The sequence below is a fragment of the Orycteropus afer genome, unplaced genomic scaffold, assembly GCF_000298275.1.
Source record: "Orycteropus afer afer isolate SDZICR_OR568_19922 unplaced genomic scaffold, OryAfe1.0 scaffold00092, whole genome shotgun sequence".
NCBI lineage: Eukaryota > Metazoa > Chordata > Mammalia > Tubulidentata > Orycteropodidae > Orycteropus > Orycteropus afer.
This window is the reverse complement of record NW_006921679.1, coordinates 10,071,369-10,090,541: the sequence shown is the minus strand read 5'-3', so window position 1 is coordinate 10,090,541 and position 19,173 is coordinate 10,071,369. Positions and strand designations below refer to the sequence as shown.

Here is a 19,173-nt window from a genome sequence, read left to right as displayed (position 1 = left end):
TCTCACAGTTCAGGAGGCTAGAAGTCTGAATTCAGAGTCCTGGCTCTAGTGGGAAGACTTTCTCACTGTTGATTAGGGCAAGATCCTTGTCTCTTTCAGCATCTGTAGCCCCAGAGTTCCTTGATTCTTGGTGATCTTCACATGATGTCTGTCATCCTCCTGCTACCACCCTCCCTGCATCCATTTGTGTTTGCCTCCAGGTCCAATCTGCTCTTTTTATGACCTGGAAGTGGTTAGGTTTAGGACAAAAGCTACACTGATATGGCCTCATTAACATAATAAAGACTCTCCAATTCCCAAATAGGGTTACATTCAAAGGTATAAAGCTCAGTGCCATTGAGCATTCCCGCTCATAGCAACCTCCATTGGATTTCCAAGGTGGTGAATCTTTAAGGAAGATTGACCAGTCTTCCTTTGGGTTTGAACTTCCAACCTTCTGCTTAGCAGCCAAATGCCTTACCCATTCCGCCATGAGAGCTTTTTATTCAAAGGTATTGGAGTCAGGATTCCAACACATATTATTTTCTAGGCACAGGAGGGGCACAATTCCATCTGTAACCGTGGCCCAAGCCAGTCTCTGGCCTGACTGGATGGATGGGACTGGGGAGACGATAGCTTTTCCCGCTCACTCTCCATTCTTTGCTTTGGCTAATGTACCATCTTGTGTTGCAAAGGCTGCAAAGCTACAGATGACGTTCCCCACACTTGACTGCAACAAGAATTCCAGATGTGAATTGAGTTCTGTCAATTAAATGAATTCCATCAAGATTTGGAAAGCCACAGTGAAGCAGAGACTATATTTCTGCCCCCTTTTGGCTGCTTTTCTGAGGGCAAGTAGGGTTATAGGGATGTGAGGATATCCTGCAGTAGGGGTCGTGTGCAATGTGTCCAACATTGGTGGTGTGAAGTAGGACTGATGGCTATGTTGGCAGAGGTTTGTGAGTCTGGCTCCAGGAGCCACGTATTGCAGCAGATAAGGCAGTGTACTCCTGAACTCAGTAGCTCCCATGGCAGCTTCAGAGACAGCAGCTCACCTCTCAGATCAGTCCCAAAATACTATGGGGGTCATCCCTACAGGCTCAGCCTAGCACCCACTCATCTACTCATTGCAAAGGTTTTGTAAGTGCCTAACCACCCACCTTCCAGAAGAACTAACAGATCTGTCTTGGAAGAAGTACAGCCAGAATTCTCCTTGGAAGCAAGAATGGCCAGACTTCATCTCACGTACTTTGGTCATGTTGTCAGAAGGGACCATTCCTTGGAGAAGGATATCATGCTTGGTAAAGTGGAGGGTCGGCGAAAAGGGGAAGACCCTCAATGAGATGGACTGACATGGTGGCTGCAATGATGGGCTCAGGTATAGCAAGAATTGTGAGGCTCATGCAGGACTGGGCAGTGTTTCATTCTGTTGTACACAGGGTTGTGATGAGTTGGAGCTGACTCGACGGCATCTAACAACAACAACATGATGCTGGAAGTATAGCGACCAATATTTCAAATACCAGAGGGTTGCCCACAGTGGACAGATTTCTACAGAGCTTCCAGGCTAAGACAGACTAGGTAGAAAGACCTGGTGAACTACTTCCAAAAGCCAGCCAATCGAGTAGCGACTGGGATCTTAAAAGCTAGCAAGCTGCCATCTAGATGCAACAATGGGTCTCTCCTCGTCAAGAAGAAGAAAACCAAAATTAATGGAAACAATCAGTCCTAGCGACTGGTACACCATCCGATCTGCAACCTATACAACTATGAGACAAGAAGAACTAGATGGTGCCGGCTACCACTGTCAACCACTTGGAAGGGATGTAGGAGATCCTGCATAGAGAGGGAGAACAATGTGGAACAAAACTCAAAATCATTTGGAGGCAAAAAAAAAAGAAGGTAGGGACCAGGTTTGCTGGTCCAATAGAGCCTGGTGGAACCACTGAGACTATGGCTCCTAGCTGCCCTTCAGGTCTGGAATTGAACCCACACCTGTGGTTTCCAGCCAAACAAAGTACAGGCATGTGAGTTAAATATTTACCTCAAGTAGACACACAACCTGGAGAGAACAATCATGGGAGAAGGAAGGGCTGCTTATGCACAGGGAGACAGCTCAGGGGGCAGGAGAGTATGGAGGGATGGACACTGGGAAGAGGTAACTATGGGGAGGAAGTGGGAGGGGAGCTGTTGCATTGTAAATTTTGGTCAATGACATGAGACAAAGTATATGTGAACTGCTGTATGAAAAGTGAATTTACTCTGTAAATCTTCACCCAAATCAAAATAAAATTAAAAAAAAAAAAAGAAAAAAAGAAACAAAGGCCAGCCAATGAAAACCTTATGGATTGCAACAGAACATTGGTCAACTTATCTGCTTTGCACGTGCCATCAGGAGGGATTAATCACCGCAGGCAGATATCATGTTTGGTGAAGTGGAGAGCCAGTGAAGGTGAGAAACCCTTTGGTGAAATAAGTTGTCACAATACCCACAATAATGGACTTGAACATGCCTGTGACCATGAGGATGATGCAGGACTGAGTAATATTTGGTTTGGTTTTCCATAATTAAGGTTACCAGGAGTCAACATCAACTTGATGGCAACATCTATCTATTTCTCTATCTATTCCTTGTAATAAATCCCTTTCTGCTTTAACATTTTAAATTGAATTTTGTATCCTGACCTGAACACTGGCTGATTCAAATGAAGACTCCTTAGTTGCAAGGAATCCAATAAGATACCCCAAGCAGTGGAAGAAAATGATAGAAAAACACAAGAAATGATAGACACAGACACAGACCTGTTTGTTAGCGGCATAGCTCAACTTTTTGGGATGAAATAGCTCTGTGTTTTTTCTAATTATTTGTTTCCCACAGTCTCTGTGGTAGTTAAGGTTAAGTGTCAACTTGGCTGGGCCTGGTTGAGTGGCTGGGCAGCTGGATGTAGTTATTTCCCATGATGAGACTGGTAATCAACTCCATGGTGGAATCTACTGGAGCAGCTGAATAGCTGTTTTAGGGATGTGGTCTGCTTCCAGTATATAAGGAGAAGCTTTGAGAAAGGTCTCCAGCTTTTTGGCACACTTGAACCCTGCATGTAGCTGAGTCTTCATTTAGCAGCCTGCCATGTTTCCTGCTGATCTCGGGGCTGTCTCTGGACTTGAATCAATGGCCTGCCGTGTGGTTTGGTAACATTGGGACTGTGGCTTGTTACTTGTTGACCTTGGGTTTGTTAGCCTCAACAGCCAGCAGCTGTCTGAGTTAAGAGAAGCCTCCAGCTCCAGTGGACCAGGAGCAAGAGTCAGAGCTGAAGCCCAAGGTCGAGGGGCTTTCACCCAGCCCCTAGAGCCTGGCACTTTTAACTTGGACTTCTAGCCTCCTAAATTGTAAGAGAATAAACTCCTGCTGTTAAAGCATCTCGTTTGTGGTATATTCCTGTCAGAGTGGTACTAGGTAACCAAAACAGTCTCCGAGTGGTCACAGCCCTTACTCTACAGTACCTTTCAGTTGTTTTACTCACAATTAACCAGCAAAGACTCTCTGACTTACTTCCGAATTCTTAAATACTGGGGACACGTGTTTCATTTTGTTCTGTGATAAATGGGTTGGAGCCAACTCGACAGTAACAACCACAACATCTGGTTTGAAACAGCCACGGATAGAGAAGTGAGATCATGTGATCCATGAAGCCAGTGCTTCCAAGCAGGGAGGAGGTACTCTGAGAATAATTTTGGACGTCTTTAGAACATGAGTTTAGAAGATCACACCCCCTATTTCCCTGGACTCCTGCTTCAATCTGGAGGAATTTCTGTTACGATAAAACTCTAAGCTGTAGATTTAGTGAAGGTATGTCACCAAGGGCAGAAAAGACCATCAAGAAGTTTCTCATGAGGAGTGAAGTACTGCGTGGGTGACCCTTCAAAACATTGTACTAAGCAAAAGAATGCAGAAACAAATGGGCATGTATTGTATGATTCTATCTATGTGAAATATCTGAAACTAGCAACTTGTAGGAACTCTGGTGGCGTAGTGCCTAAGGCATTTGACTGCTAACCAGAAGGCTGGTGGTTCAAACCCACCAGCTACTCCATGGAAGGAAGACTGGGTGATCTACTTCCATAAAGGTTTACCACTTCAGAAACCCAAAGGGGGTCTCTATGAGTCAGAATTGACCAGATAGCAGTGAGTTTGGTTTTTGGTGTTGTTTATATCTCAATAAAGACATTTAAAAAAGACATTTTAGGAGGAAATAAGATAAGTTTTTTTTTTAAAAAGAGAAGTTTATTATCTTCAGTTTAAACCATTAATACTCAATTTATTAAAGTTTAAGGAGATTTGGTGGGCGGTAGTGGTTAAAGCATTTAGCTGTGAAGCAGAAAGTTTGGTGGTTCCAACCCATCAGCTGCTCAGCTGAGGAAAGATGAGGCAATCTGCTTCCATAAAGATTAACAGCCTTGGGAACCCAGTGAAGGTCACTATGAGTCAGAATCAACTTGACGGTTTTTAGTGAGTGATTTATACCCAGGCTTTTCACTTTAGCTCCCAACTCTTACTATTCTATTGATAATCGTAGTAAAGTTTAACAGTTGTTCAGAATTGGCCTTTGACTAAGTTTCAATACCATTCACAAACTTATTTAATGAACCATTTTCAGAGAAACATTTTAAACTATATTTATAGATTTAATATTTTGTTTCATTGGTATGTACTTCAAATGTAGGATTTAACTCCTTGATTCCTTAAATAATAATTTTAAATTTAATAAATAAAGCTTAATATGAGCCCACCTTTCTCTTAGCTTTTCTGATAATGTCCATAAACTCGTTGATGTCAACTGAAGTTGGAAGTCTAAACTGACTCAATTTTGCATTTCAAATTTACTTAAGATTGATTCTAAGAAGCCAAAATCTCTCAAACTTAACAAATACATAAAACACCAAATATAGAAAAACGCCTTTTGCAATTATGCTTTTCATTCTCTCAATCCTTTTTATTCTGAACTCTAAAATGTCCCAGAGTGAAAGATGCACACATTCTAAAGAGAGAGGATGTTATTATCCCAGTACACTGAGGTTAATCAGACTAGAAGTTATGGCAGATTATGAGACCTAAATCAAAACCAAACCCATCATCGAGTGGATTCTGACCCACAGCGCCCTTAGAGGACAGAGCAGAACTGCCCCCAGAGGGTTTCCCAGGCTGTCAATCTTTACGGAAGCAAAGCCCAAACCAAACCCACTGCCCTGGAGTCAATTCTGACTCACAGCGCCCCTTTAGGACAGAGTGGAACTGCACCATAGGGTTTCAAATGCTGTAAATCTTTACCAAAGCCCAGTGCCTCATCTTTCTTCCCTGGAGCAGCTAGTGGGTTTGAACAGGAGACCTTTTGGTTAGCAGCCTAAAGCTTTAAACACTAGGCCACCAGAGTTCTGTAGAGATATTTAAAATGATTTCTGCTTGACTTTTGGATATTTCACATGTGGCTTTCCCTGACTTGTGCTCACAATTTCTGAGGTTATTATATTAATGCATATTGATCCTGTTTGTAAAATGTCTATATTTCTCTCTGTTCATCTCACAGTAGGCTGAGGAGAACGTTCTCCCAGGTGCTGTGCTAAAGCCAGGGACTATAAAAGTTAATAAAAACCTTTGGTCCGCACTCAAGGAGTTTAGATTCCAAGGCACTAGACCTATAAATGAACAGAAAATCATTGTAAGTACTTGATCAAAAAAAACCAAACAAACTCACTGCTGTGGAGTTGGATTTGACTCATAGCGAACCCTCCTTGGGTTTCCAAGGAGGAACTAGATTGACCAACCTTCCTTCCGAGGAGTGGCTGGTGGGTTTGAACCACCAGCCTTCTGGTTAGTAGTCAAATGCATTAGGCACTACACCACTGTGGCTGTCTTTTTGCACAAATTGTGTGCTCCAAGACAGCAGGGACCTGGCTTGTCTGAGTCTCTGTTGCTGTCCCCAGCACCCTACATGTGGTGGTCACTCAGTAAACCCCCCCAAAAAACCAAACTAACTGCCAGCAAGTTGTTTCTGACTCATAGAGACCCTCATTGGGCTTCTGAGGCTTTAAATCTTTACAGAAGTAGGTCACCCCATCTTCCTTCCACAGAGCAGCTGGTGGGTTTGAACCACCAACCTTCTGGTTAGCAGTCAAATGCCTTAGGCACAGAGCCATCAGAGCACTCAGTAAGTATTTATTAAATAAAACACAAACACACAAAATGCAAACTCACTGCCATCGAGTCGTTTCCCACTTATAACAACCCCCACTTGGATTTCCGAGGCTGTAAATCTTTAGCAGTCAAATATTTTGTCACTATGCCACCAGAGCTCCTTTAGAGGAGGGTTTAAAAAAACAAAACGAAACAACTCCCTGCCTTTGATTTGAATTCGATTCATAGCAAACCCCTTCAGGTTTACAAGGTGGTAAATCCTTACAGAACTAAATTGTTTAGTCTTCCTTCCTTGGAGCAGCTGGTGGGTTTGAACCGCCAACCTTCTGGTTAGCAGTCAAATGCCGTAGGCACTACACCACCAGAGCTCCTATGTTGTTGTTATTGTTATGTGCCGTTGATTTGGCCCCAATTCATAGCGACCCCTCCTTGGGTTGCCGAGGCAGTATCACTACGGAAGTAGATTGTCCAACCTTCCTCCCGAGGAGTGGCTGGTGGGTTTGAACCGCCAAACTTCTGGTTAGAAGTCAAGTGCCTTAGGCGCTCCTATAGAGGAGCCTATATATATATTAAAAAAAAAAAAAAAAACAACAACTCACTGCCGTGGATTTGGATCTGACTCATAATGACCCCTCCTTGGGTTTCCTAGGTGATATCACTACAGAAGTAGATTGCCCAATCTTCCTTCCAAGGAGTGGCCGATAGGTTTGAACCACCAGCCTTCTGGTTAGCAGTCAAATGCCTTAGGCACTACACCACCAGAGCTCCCTAGAGGCACTATAGAAACCCCAAAAAAGGACACCTGCCTGGTTTTATGGAAGCTCTAGTAGCGTAGTGCCTAAGGCACTTGACTGCTAACCAGAAGGCTGGCAGTTCAAACCCACCAGCCACTCCTCAGAAGGAAGATGGGGCAATCTACTTCTCGAGTGATACTGCCTTGGAAACCCAAGGAGAGGTCGCTATGAGTCGGGTCTGACTCGACAGCACATAACAACAACAAACCTAGTTTTATGGTTGAAGATTGAGCTAGAGGGTAGGGTGGTTGGTGGATGGGTGTCCCTGCAGAGGTATTAGGGGAAATTTCTTGAAGTGAGATTTGAGCCAAGTTTCAGGAGATAGAGGAAATTAGTCAGAGTGGTTGGAGTGACTTAGGAGTTCCTGTATCATTGTTGAGGAACTTTGAGTACTTTTGGAGTGCAAAGAGGAGATCAGTCTACAGAGGGATGTAGGAGTGATGTTGAAATGCCTTGTTGTAGTTATGTGCTATTGAGTCATTTCAACTCATAGTGACCATGTAGAACAGAGAACTCCCCCCATAGGATTTCCTAGGCTGTTATCTTATGCAAGCAGACTGCTACCTCTGTCTCCTGGAGAGCCGCTGGTGGGTTCCAACTGCTGACCTTTTGGTTAGCAGCTGAGCACTGAACCACTGCACCACCAAGCCTCCCAGAAGGGCCTTGTAACCCATGCCAATATTTACTTACCTTTGTTATATAAGGGGAGCTCTGGTAGCATAGTGCCTAAGGCACTTGACTGCTCACCAGAAGGCTGGCGGTTCAAACCCACCAGCCACTCCTAGGAAGGAAGGTTGGGCAATCCTACTTCCATAGTGATACTGCCTCGGAAACCCAAGGAGGGGTCGCTATGAGTCAGGGCCAACTCGACGGCACATAACAACAACAACAACAACGACGAACGCCTACCACACTGGTAGCTTACTGATGCTTAGGAGTGCATGTGTTTTATCTGTTACCCAGAATCCCAGAATAATGATGGGGATATAATAGTTCCTCAATAGTTAACGTAGGAATGCATAAATGAACGAAATGAGCAGTGTGAGCACTGTCCAGTGATTCAGTCATCTGGATGGGGGGATGTCTGTAAAGAAGCCTATACTAGGCTGAGCAGAGACTTATTTAAGCTTTTAACTAGTGGTGAGGCAAGTCTGGTAAACGTCACATATTAGAAATAAAGTCGGAGGCGTGATGGAGTTTCAGTCTCCTTTCTTAGCGGTAAAGTCAATACAAGCACCTAAGGATTTATTAAGGTTTGTTACATCCAGGTCCCAACAAGAGTAAAGAAACATTATACCCGGCTACATTATACCCGGACAGTAAAGAGAGATGAACAGACTGTTGTGTTGTACTCTGTAGCCAAGCTTGGCAAACAAGTAACACAAAAGGGCACAGAAGGTTTTGGTACTCCCCCAGAATGGAAATCAGGCCGTGCTGTGGGCATACGTGGCTGCCACCAGCGCTGAGCGGCTCGCTATTTCGCACTGTAACAGACAGAAGCGTCGATTAGGCGGAACGCGAAACTCAGGCATCCTGGCTCCCCCTCCGGACGCAGTTTTCAAGAGCACCAGGGAGCGTTCCGCAGACGGGCGAGTGTCTCCCTCGGCCCAGGCGGCGGCTCGGCCGGTAAAAGATGAGCTGGCTCTTTAGGAAAGAGGCACCCGAGCCTGCTCCTTCTCCTCCATAGCTTCCCCTTCAGCTGGACGATTCCAAATTGTAGCACGGGTTTCCGGCTTCTCAGTAAACGATTAGTGGTCAAATCGCTCTCCGCGGAAGCAGTGGCAAGACCCTCCTTCCTTCCTGTCACAGCTTTAGGACCCAAGAGGAGAGCCACCGCCTATTTTTCTCCAGACAGGGAGAGGACACCTAGTTCCCAGCGAGGTGAGCTTGGAAGAAAACTAAGGGTCCCACTACTTCCTGAAGACGCAAACGAAAGCAGGCCATCCATGGAGCCGCCCACCTCTTCTCTGATTGGTTGATTTCTTTCCCTATCAGCTCTTCTAGCTAGTGGTTGGCTGGGATGCGCTGCCTGTCACTGGCTTCCCGGGAGGAATCTAGGTCGCTAGGGGAAGCGTTACTTCAGTCTCAGTTTGGAAGAGGTTGGTTGGGCCCTTGGGCTCAGTTTGTTTATTGTAGTGGGGACCGTCCCCGCGGCGCGAGCTTCCGCCGCAACGGACAGGAAGGGCACCAGTAGCGGGACGGCGGGCAGAGTGGCAAGAAAGTAAAAAGGTCGGAAGTAAAGTGGATTCACCCTTAACCCTGGCAACGGCAGAATGGAAGAGGATAGGTGGGAAGGCCGCGGGGAGAGAGGAGCGTAGTCCCCGGAGCTGTGACAGTGTGGGACAGGCCCTCGCGGGAGAATTTCGTGACCTAATTGTATGGGGATCTAATTTTTCTAGGTGAGTGTCTAAGAAAATCGAGGGGAGAATTTGCTTTGAGTTTGCAGCAGAGCTGGGAAACTATCTACAGTTCCTGGCCTTTCAAGTGACAGATTTATTTGAATAATTCCACTCTTCTATTGCTTCAGGTGGGCAGCTCTCAAAAAAAAAACTCACACAACTGAAGAATGGAGACCATTGCATATATTAAAAGCATATTGAAAGGAAAATAAGGTATTCATTTTGATTTAATGGTGGTTAATTGTGCCAGAAAATTGCCTGTTCAGAGGTGCCCCTAAGTTTTGAATGATAATAAGAGTAACTTGGTTTATGATAGGTTTCAGCTTTTTAAATTGTTTCATACAAAAATTATATTCATGCTGTCCCTACCAAGTAGGCTCTTTGCTAATGATGGCCCAGTCCTGATTATTCTGTTATTCTGAAAGGGGAAAGAAACTTTGAGTTTTTAGTAACTTTAATTCACAGTTGAGTGGATTGTCCTACTAGATCTTTCGTTAAAAAAGAATGATCACTGTGGAAAAAAAAAGTCCTTAAGTTTATAATTTCATGTTAGAGTACACATGAAATTGGGTAATTGCTTACTTCTATGGTGGTTTAGGGAGCTCTGGTGGCATAGTGCCTAAGGCACTTGACTGCTAACCAGAAGGCTGGCAGTTCAAACCCACCAGCCACTCCTCGGAAGGAAGATGGGGCAGTCCTACTTCCGTAGTGATACTGCCTGGGAAACCCTAGGAGGGGTTGCTATGAGTTGGGGCCAGACTCAATGGCACATAACAACAACAACATGGTGGTTTAGAATTGTGAGCCAATCTTATATTTAAAGCCATTTGCTGATTAAACACCTGGTATATTTTGAGAGTTAAAATTACAACAGGTGCTTCAACTGGCAACATAATCATATGATTCTCCGACGTTTATTAATTCCTACCCTCTGGGGACACACTGGACATTGTCAAGGAGTAGTTTTATTTCATCATAGAACAACTTCAAATGAGCTCTTAAAGACAGGTGTTGTTGGCCCTACCCTGGAAAATTCTAATTTAGAATTAGGGGTGAGATCTGACCATCTTTTTTTTTTTTTTCTTTTCGAGTTTCTTTTTTTTTTTTTTTTTAACTTTCCCCAGGTGCTTTTGCTCAACACTCCCAGTTGAGAACATTGCCTGAGTGGCTTAATCATGTTTCAGAAAAATTCTAAAATATTTATGAAAAAAAAATTTTTTTTCCCATGATTTCCTTACAGGTTAAAAATGGGATGCCATTTAAGTGTAAACCAAAAATTGTGCTTGCTTAGGTGAAGTAGGGACGATTGCCTGGTACTCTGAACCCACGGGACAGAGCCGTGCCCTGCATGGGGATGAGGCTTGAGATGGCCAGACCTGAAGCGCTCTGTGCCCTCTGTCAGCCCTCAGAGCCGTGCAGTGAGTGTTCTTTCCTGTTAGTGTTCAGATTCCTGTTAGGAGTTAAGGAAAGAGCCATAGGATAAATTATTTTTACCTTAAAGCGCAATGGGGTAATACTACATTTATGAGTTTTATTTTGAGAAAAATACGGTTTTGGAAATGAATATAAATTATACTTTCCCAGTGGAGCACTGGTGGTGCAATGGTTAAATCATTTTTCTTGAACCCACCAGCTGCTCTGTGGGAGAAAGATGAGGCAGTTTACGTCCTTAAAATTTACAGCCTTGCAAACGTCGTGGGACAGTTCCACTCTGCCCTACAAGGTCACTGAGTTGAAATTGACTCAATGGCAGTGGGTTTGGTTTTTCTTTTCTCTGTCTCTCTCTCCTTTTTTAATACCCTCCCAACAGCCCTTTGCTTATTAAATAAGAATTAAATTACTTAAATATTTTAAATTACTTGGAGAATTAAAGCCTGAAATGTGTACATTAGCATGAAATATCCAGATATTTGAAACATCTATGAGAGCTTTTAGACTACGTTAACCAGAATCTTTAAGAGATAAGAAAAAATAGGAAGTACCGTATGTTTTACACAAATAATGTGCGTATCATACAATTTTTTGCAGACCTGGTGAGGTCATGTTAGTTTCCTGTGAGCACTATGCACGTTATATGCATGTGTGTGTTATTTCTGTGGATTTGTTATATACAGAAAAATACAGTAATCACTTGGAGGTTCAGATGTGGGAAATGTGTGGTGAAACCAAATCCAGTTTGACTTAAACTATGGCTTTAGACAAAGAAGTAGGTCCATTTGTATTTTGTCTCCTGGAAACTATTTTACTTTTTGTGTACATCTACAAAGTTTGGCAAATGAAGTATTTGAGTAGGGACAAGAAGACAAAAACCACACAAAAATGATAAGGTCAAAATACAAAACCATGTGCAGTCCAGGACTAACGCCTTGACTCCTCTATGTATTGTTTGAACAGAAAACCAGGATAACTCAGGATGGATCAGGCTAGATCTAGAACAGATGGTGGTGGTGGTGGTGACGATGCCTCATCTGAAGACCATAATCACCACGAAAATGAAAGAAGGTGGCAGCAAGAGCGTCTCCACCGAGAAGAAGCCTATTATCAATTTATCAATGAACTCAGTGATGAAGATTACCGGCTAATGAGAGACCATAATCTTTTAGGCACCCCTGGTAAGAAATGAGGAGCTCTAGTGGGGCAGTGGTTAAAGCCTTTGGCTGCTAACCAAAAGGTTGCTCGTTCGAACCCACCAGCCACTCCACAGGAGAGAGATGAGGCAGTAGTTTACAGCCTTGGAAACTCTCTGGTGCAATTCTACTCTGTTCTCGAGGGCCGCTGTGAGTTAGAACCGACTCCATGGCAGTGGGTTTGGTTTGGGCTTTGCTTCTGTAAAGATTGAGAGCCTTGGAAACCCTGTGGGGCAGTTCCACTCTGTCCTCTAGGGGCGCTGTGAGTCAGAATGGACTCCACGGCAGTGGGTGTGGTTTGGGCTTTGCTTCTGTAAAGATTGACAGCCTTGGAAACCCTGTGGGGCAGTTTCACTCTGTCCTCTAGGGGCGCTGTGAGTCAGAGTCGACTCCATGGCAGTGGGTGTGGTTTGGGCTTTGCTTCTGTAAAGATTATAGTCTTGGAAACCCTCTGGTGCAGTTCCACTCTGTTCTCTAGGGGCGCTGTGGGTTTGGGCTTTGCTTCTATAAAAATTGACAGCCTTGGAAATCCTACGGGGCAGTTCCAGTCCACTCTTGAGGGCAGGTATGAGTTGGAATTGACTCCACTGCAGTGGGTTTGGTTTGGGCTTTGCCTCTATAAAGATTTACAGCCTTGGAAACCCTATGAGGCAGTTCTGCTCTGTCTTATAGGGTCCTTATGAGTCAGAATCAACTCGATGGTGTTGGGTTTAGGTAAGAAATGGGTAAAGAGAGTAGGAAGGGAAGGATTTTTAAATTAAGAGAAATGTTTTTTTCCTCCTCCTTTCCCCCTAAAATATGACGTACTGTTTTTATGAGTTTGAGGACTTTTTGAACTTAACGAAATAAAAAATCACTGACTGACTGCTGTGTTTTATAAGTATGTGGGAACATTGGGAAGGGAACACTGTTAGACAGATACCAGACTAATGAACAGGTTACTGTATGTCACAGTGCTGAGTATTATATACATGGCTCTATCTCACGTAATACTTGCACAAAAGAGATATTATGATTTAAAATCCAATTCTGGCTGTTTTTGGGGAGTTTGTTTATTCAGCTTAATTAATAACTCCCCCAAAGTTGATTGTGCTCCATAAATTTGCTACAAGGGCATGAACTCACTGAAATAAAATTGTGTATTGATGACCCATATAAGACATATTAGAGTAAAATTCACATACGGGTTTTAAGTTTCCTCTAGGTATAGTCCCTTCTTAATTTCTTTTTGAACTCTGCACTAAAATCTACAGAATTATCTCTCTGGTTCTTAACCATGTCAACTGAGAGCATTGTATCAGTTACATTAAATATTTTAATATACTGGAATAAAAATTAATGTATATTTGCATCGACTGTTTTTCACTCTCTTCAGTGTACTGAACATATAATACAGACCTTAAGACATGTTCTTCTACAGCTTGGTAAAGATTATTACCCTTCACAAGTTCTCATAAAACTTGGTAATTTATAATTTTTTTTTTTAATTTAAAGTGAGCGATATTTTCATGTTTCAGGAGAAGTAACATCAGAAGAACTACAGCAGCGGTTAGATGGAGTCAAGGAACAGCTAGCATCCCAGCCTGACTTGAGAAACAGGGAAAGTGGGACAAATCCCAGAGGTACTGTGGACTGTTTTCCATAGGGAATGAGCGTGGCTGGTGCGATTGCAGAAAAATGAGGGGCTCTTGTATAGTATGTTTGTTTGTGCTGTTTTCCAGCTTTGATGCGATACTACTTCTGGTAATACTTATGCATGTGATGTTTGCAAAACAAAGGAGCTCTGGCTGTGCTGTGCTTAAAGTATTGGGCCGCTGACCAGAGGGTCAGTGATTCAAACTCACCAGATGCTCTGAGGGAGAAAGATGAGGCAGTCTGCTTCCGTAAAGATGACAGCCTTGGGGACGCTGTGGGGCAGTTCTGGTCCATCACTATGAGGTGGAATTAGCTCAATGGCAGTGGGTAGTAGGTATTTGTAAAAACAGATTCCTTAGGGACTGAAGGACAGATAAAAAGAAAGCTGTCTCTGTGCATACACTGCCTTCAGGGAGCTTGAAATAGTATTGTTGTTGTTGTTGTTTGCCGTCGAGTCGGCCCCGACTCATAGCGACCCCTCCTTGGGTTTCCGAGGCAGTATCACTACGGAAGTAGGATTGCCCAACCTTCCTTCCGAGGAGTGGCTGAAATAGTATACAGTTAAGTTAATTACCAGCGTAACCGATAAGTTGCCTTCCAATCCGTTCAGACTCATGATCCCGTGTGTGTCGGAGTGGAGTGTAGTTCTTTTTCATCTTGGGATGTACACACTACTTTCTCCAAAGTGACCTAAGTCCAGCCACTAAAAATTTCTGTATAGAGGAATATAAAATGACAGAGTCAGGACACCTCTTTTTGTTTCTTTGTTTTATTGTTCTTTTTGTTTGTTTGGTCATTTTCTTGAACAAGCACTGAGCCATAGGATAAGAAGTTCTTGTAAAAAAACAAAGGGCTTATTAAAAAAACATACTAAACAGAAGTATGTGGAATTAAAATAAAAGCCAACTTTCTTGCCCCCCCTCCAGCCCCTTGCGTCTCCCCAGAGATTACTAATGTTGTTATTGTTGTTATGTGCCGTCGAGTCAGATCCAACTCATAGCGACCCCTCTTTGGGTTTCTGTGGCGGTATCACTATGGAAGTAGATTGCCCAACCTTCCTTCCGGGGAGTGGCTGGTGGGTTAAATTAAGATCATTGTATCCATTGGGACAGAGGCTATATAAGGCCAAATATGCAATGACTTAATACGATAGGGTTTCTTTCTTTCTCATGTTAGTAGTCCAGGAAAGACAGGCTAACTTGTCTCCATAATTCTTCTGAGACCCACCTCCTCAGTTAGTTTTCTTGCTCTGTAATGGTGCCATTCAATACAGTAGCTACTAGCCACATGTAACTGAATGGAATAAAATTTAAAATTTACCTTTTCAGTCATACTGGCTGCGTGTCAAGAGCTTAATCAGCAATGTGGCTGTTGAAAAAGTTTTATTTCAGTGCTACTGTACGGTATTGTTTGAGTGGTTGGGCAAAGTCAGCTCCATTGGGTACTGGCTGGTAGGCAGAGAAGGCCACCGATAGTCATAAGGTACCAGCCTGGGAGTGAGAGGCATGACTTCCACTCATATTCCAGTGGTGAGAACATCTTCACATGGCCACACCGACTTGCTACACTGTGCGCGTGCTCAGTGACGGTGCTGTCACAGTGGAGACAGGAACAGGCTGGCACATGTTCAGTGATGGCGCTGTCCCAGTGGAGACAGGAACAGGCTGGCACGTGCTCGGTGACGGCACTGTCCCAGTGAAGACGGGAACGGGCTGGCACGTGCTCAGTGATGGTGCTGTCCCAGTGGAGACGGGTAGAACAGATATTGCTTAATGGTCGGCAAACTCACATATACCATCAGCATTACATTCTAACTAATCAAAAGGGAAAGTAACATTCAAATGATTAATGTTTACCTACCTTTTACCTATATTTTTTTCCTCAAATTAAAATGGAAATTGGGTATGAGACTATTTTCTACTTTGTTTTCAGATATGTAAGTTTTATATATTGGTACAATTGTTGGTAGTGGTCTTTTTGTATATACTTTACTGGAAAATGCATTCCTCGCAGGTGGCTTTTCTTCATAACACGGCTAAAGTGGCTGTTTTTATTTTTATTTTTTTTGGCACCGGCAGCTGATTTACAGTAACTTCACTGTTTTAAATCTTTTTTGAGAGAACGACTACAGTAATGAAACCAGATCTGTTGCATTTAATAGATATTTTTTGAGTGGAACAAACTTTAAGGTGTAAGTCTGTAAAATTACTGTGGATAAGAATGGTTTTTATTGAGTTTTGCAGTTTGTTAAAAATGAAAAATCTCAGTTTGGCACAAAAACAGTATCATAGTCACAAAAGCTTATCTACATATGTTTCTAAATTTATTTACTCATCAAATAGCAACTGAGAGTCTAATTTGTGCCACATACTGGTCTATATGCTAAGAGATTTAACACTGAATAAAATAAGAGAAACTCTGTCTTTGTGAATTTTACATTCTAAATGAACAGTAAATATTTTTATTATATTTTGTTACACATTGCTGTTGAATCAATTCTGACTCATAGTGACCCTATAGGACAGAGTAGAACTGTCCCATAGGGTTTCCAAGGCTGTAATCTTTACAAAAGCAGCCTGCTTCATCTTTTTCCCACAGAGCAGCTGGTGGGTTTGAACCACCAACCTTTCATTTAGCAGCCAAGTACTAAACCACTGTACCATCAGGGATATTGTATAAAGCGACTAACATTTACTGAGTGCTTGCTATTTGCCTGGTAATGTGCTAATTATTTCATACACAGCATCTTAATGTATCCTCCTGATAACACTAAGAGATTGATGCTGTTATTATCTCCAATTTATGGATAAGCATGGAGGCAAAGAGAACTTGGGATGCTTGCCTAAACTCTCCCCAGCTTCACATAAAGCCGGTAATGTGGTTCTGACATAATATTCAGAAAGCCATAGTTCCTGAGGTCTATGTTTTTGGCGGTTCCTGAAAAATATGATAAAATTCTAGCTTTATGGTTAGCAGTCAAATGCCTTAGGCACTACACCACCAGAGCTCCTGATAAAATTCTTCAGGTTCCAAAAATACTTACTTGCAAAAATTCTGATTGACTTGATTCTATCTGAAGGATTCTACAGTTGTAGGATGAATAAAGTTTTGCCACGACAGTTTACTGATAGTTTAAATAAAGTAACTTAAATGTACGATTTTGGTGTTTGGTGCTTTCCTCACCTGCCACGACGTTTTGCCAATCACAGGCATATAAAAAGCAGGAGTGGACATTTCTCCACAACTTTAGATAAATAGTGTTGAATCTTTTGTAATGCAGAAGTAGTATTTAAGTTTTATAATATAGTAGTATATACTTTTAAAAAAGTTCAGTTAACTTTTTTGTTGTTTTCATTCATTAAAATTGCAGATGTTCTTAAATATAATTTACTGTAATACACACTTTGGTTTTTAGTTTTTAGGAACTGATCTTAAGTTTTTGTTTTTCAGACTCAGAAGTGCCTCGAGAAAGCTCAAATGAAGATTCTCTGTTAGAATGGTTGAACACCTTTCGCCGTACCGGAAATGCAACTCGAAGTGGACAGAATGGAAACCAGAGTTGGAGAGCTGTGAGTCGTACAAACCCAAACAGTGGAGAGTTTCGATTTAGTCTGGAAATCCACATAAATCACGAGAATAGAGGATTTGAAATTTATGGAGAAGATGCTACGGGCAGCATTCCACTCTCAGATGTTAGTAGAGATCCTGATAGAAATAGACATCAGAGATCAAGCAGTCCTGTGGCTAGGCGAACAAGAAGCCAGACTTCAGTGAGTCTCAGTGGTAATAATTCCAACATGCCAAGGTCTAGGCTTGGTTCAAGGGGGCAGAATTCAGCAGAAGTATCTTCCTCAACGTTGGGAGGATTAAGAAGTGGGGTTGGGGAACCAGTTGGCATTCCCAGGACTCATACTCCCCATGCCAATTTCAGTGATCACACAGACCAACCAGGGGCTCATGAACTCAGACAAAGGGAGGGGCAGCGATTTGGAGCAGCACATGTTTGGGAAAACGAGGCTAGAACTAATGTCACAGTGAGGAATACAAACCAAAGATTAGAGCCAATAAGATTACGGTCTTCCTTCAGTAGTAGAAGCCGTTCACCGATCCAGAGACAGAGTGACACTGCTCATCGTAGTTCACAAAGGGAAAGCAGGCCTTCACAGCACACCACCAGAAGGTCTGGTAGGAGGAGAGGAGGAACTCGTGAGCGTAATAGGGACCCCAGAGGTTCTCCATACACCCCATTCTCTAATTCAAGACTTGTGTCAAGAATAACCGTGGAAGAAGGAGAAGAACCTACCAGGTCCTCCTCTGCTGTGCGACGACATCCAACCATCACCCTGGACCTTCAAGTCAGAAGGATGCGCCCGGGAGAAAACAGAGATCGGGACAGTATTGCAAATAGAACCCGATCCAGAGCAGGACTAGCAGAAAATACAGTCACTCTTGAAAACAATGGTGGGGGCTTTCGCCGAACCATTTCCCGTTTAGAGCGGTCAGGTATTCGAACCTATGTTAGTACCATAACAGTTCCTCTCCGTAGAGTTTCTGAGAATGAGCTTGCTGAGCCCTCCTCAGTGGCTCTGCGGTCAATTTTAAGGCAGATCATGACTGGATTTGGAGAACTGAGTTCTCTAATGGAGGCTGAATCCGAGTCTGAGATTGAGAGCAGTGGTGAGCATTTACCAGAGATGCCCTCGGACCTGAGGGGCTTAGGCACAGTCACCGGTAGCAGCCAGCACAGCGACTGGCAGGCCCAAGAAGACAGCACTGGAATGCATGGTGACAGTGACACCAGCCAGCCTCATGCCCAGCGAGGTGACGGTAGAGGTGACAGGCAGCCAAGGAGTGCAGACAGCGTAGTGGAAACTGGAGCACTACCTATCCTTCGCCTTGCTCACTTCTTTTTACTCAGTGAGGGGGATGGTGACGATCGTATACGGGGTTTAACCAAAGAGCAAATTGACAATCTTTCCACCCGGAACTATGAGCATAATGGTACTGACAGTGAGCTAAGTAAAGGCTGTAGTGTGTGTATCAGTGACTACGTGACTGGAAACAAACTCAGGCAGCTCCCTTGCATGCATGAATTCCACATCCATTGTATCGATCGCTGGCTCTCGGAGAACTGCACGTGTCCGATTTGCCGGCAGCCTGTGCTAGGGTCCGGCGCGGCCAACAGTGGATGACGCGGTGGCCCCTGTTCAAATACTGCGTTTCAGAGGTGCTGCCTGTGCAAGCATTCTCTTGTTGACTGACTCGTGACGAATGAACCAGGATGCAAAATAACAGATTACAGTTTGAACTGTTGTTTTGTGTGTGCGTGCTTTTTGTAACTTGTGAAAAAAGGAAATTTATATAAATTTCAAAGGCAAACATTAAATTATCTAAAAGTACAGAGAAGTTAATATTGCTAGAACCAAATAACCTTGAGAATGTTTTTATTTTGGTAATTTTGTCCTGCTAAGCACTTTTCTATCTGCAGACTTCAGCGGGTGGAAGATCAGTCTTCTTTTTCTTAGGAGTCCAGCAGGCTTTTCTGGGAC

At 43.2% G+C, this 19,173-nt stretch overlaps 1 protein-coding gene across 1 annotated transcript; it reads left to right on the top strand.

Moving 5' to 3' along the window:
• Positions 1–11,739: 11,739 nt before the first annotated feature.
• RNF6 (ring finger protein 6) lies at positions 11,740–18,816 on the top strand. Its single transcript, XM_007942523.2, is given in 3 exon segments — positions 11,740–11,974; positions 13,507–13,611; positions 17,075–18,816. Coding segments are annotated over 3 exon segments (2,082 nt in total).
• Positions 18,817–19,173: the final 357 nt, after the last annotated feature.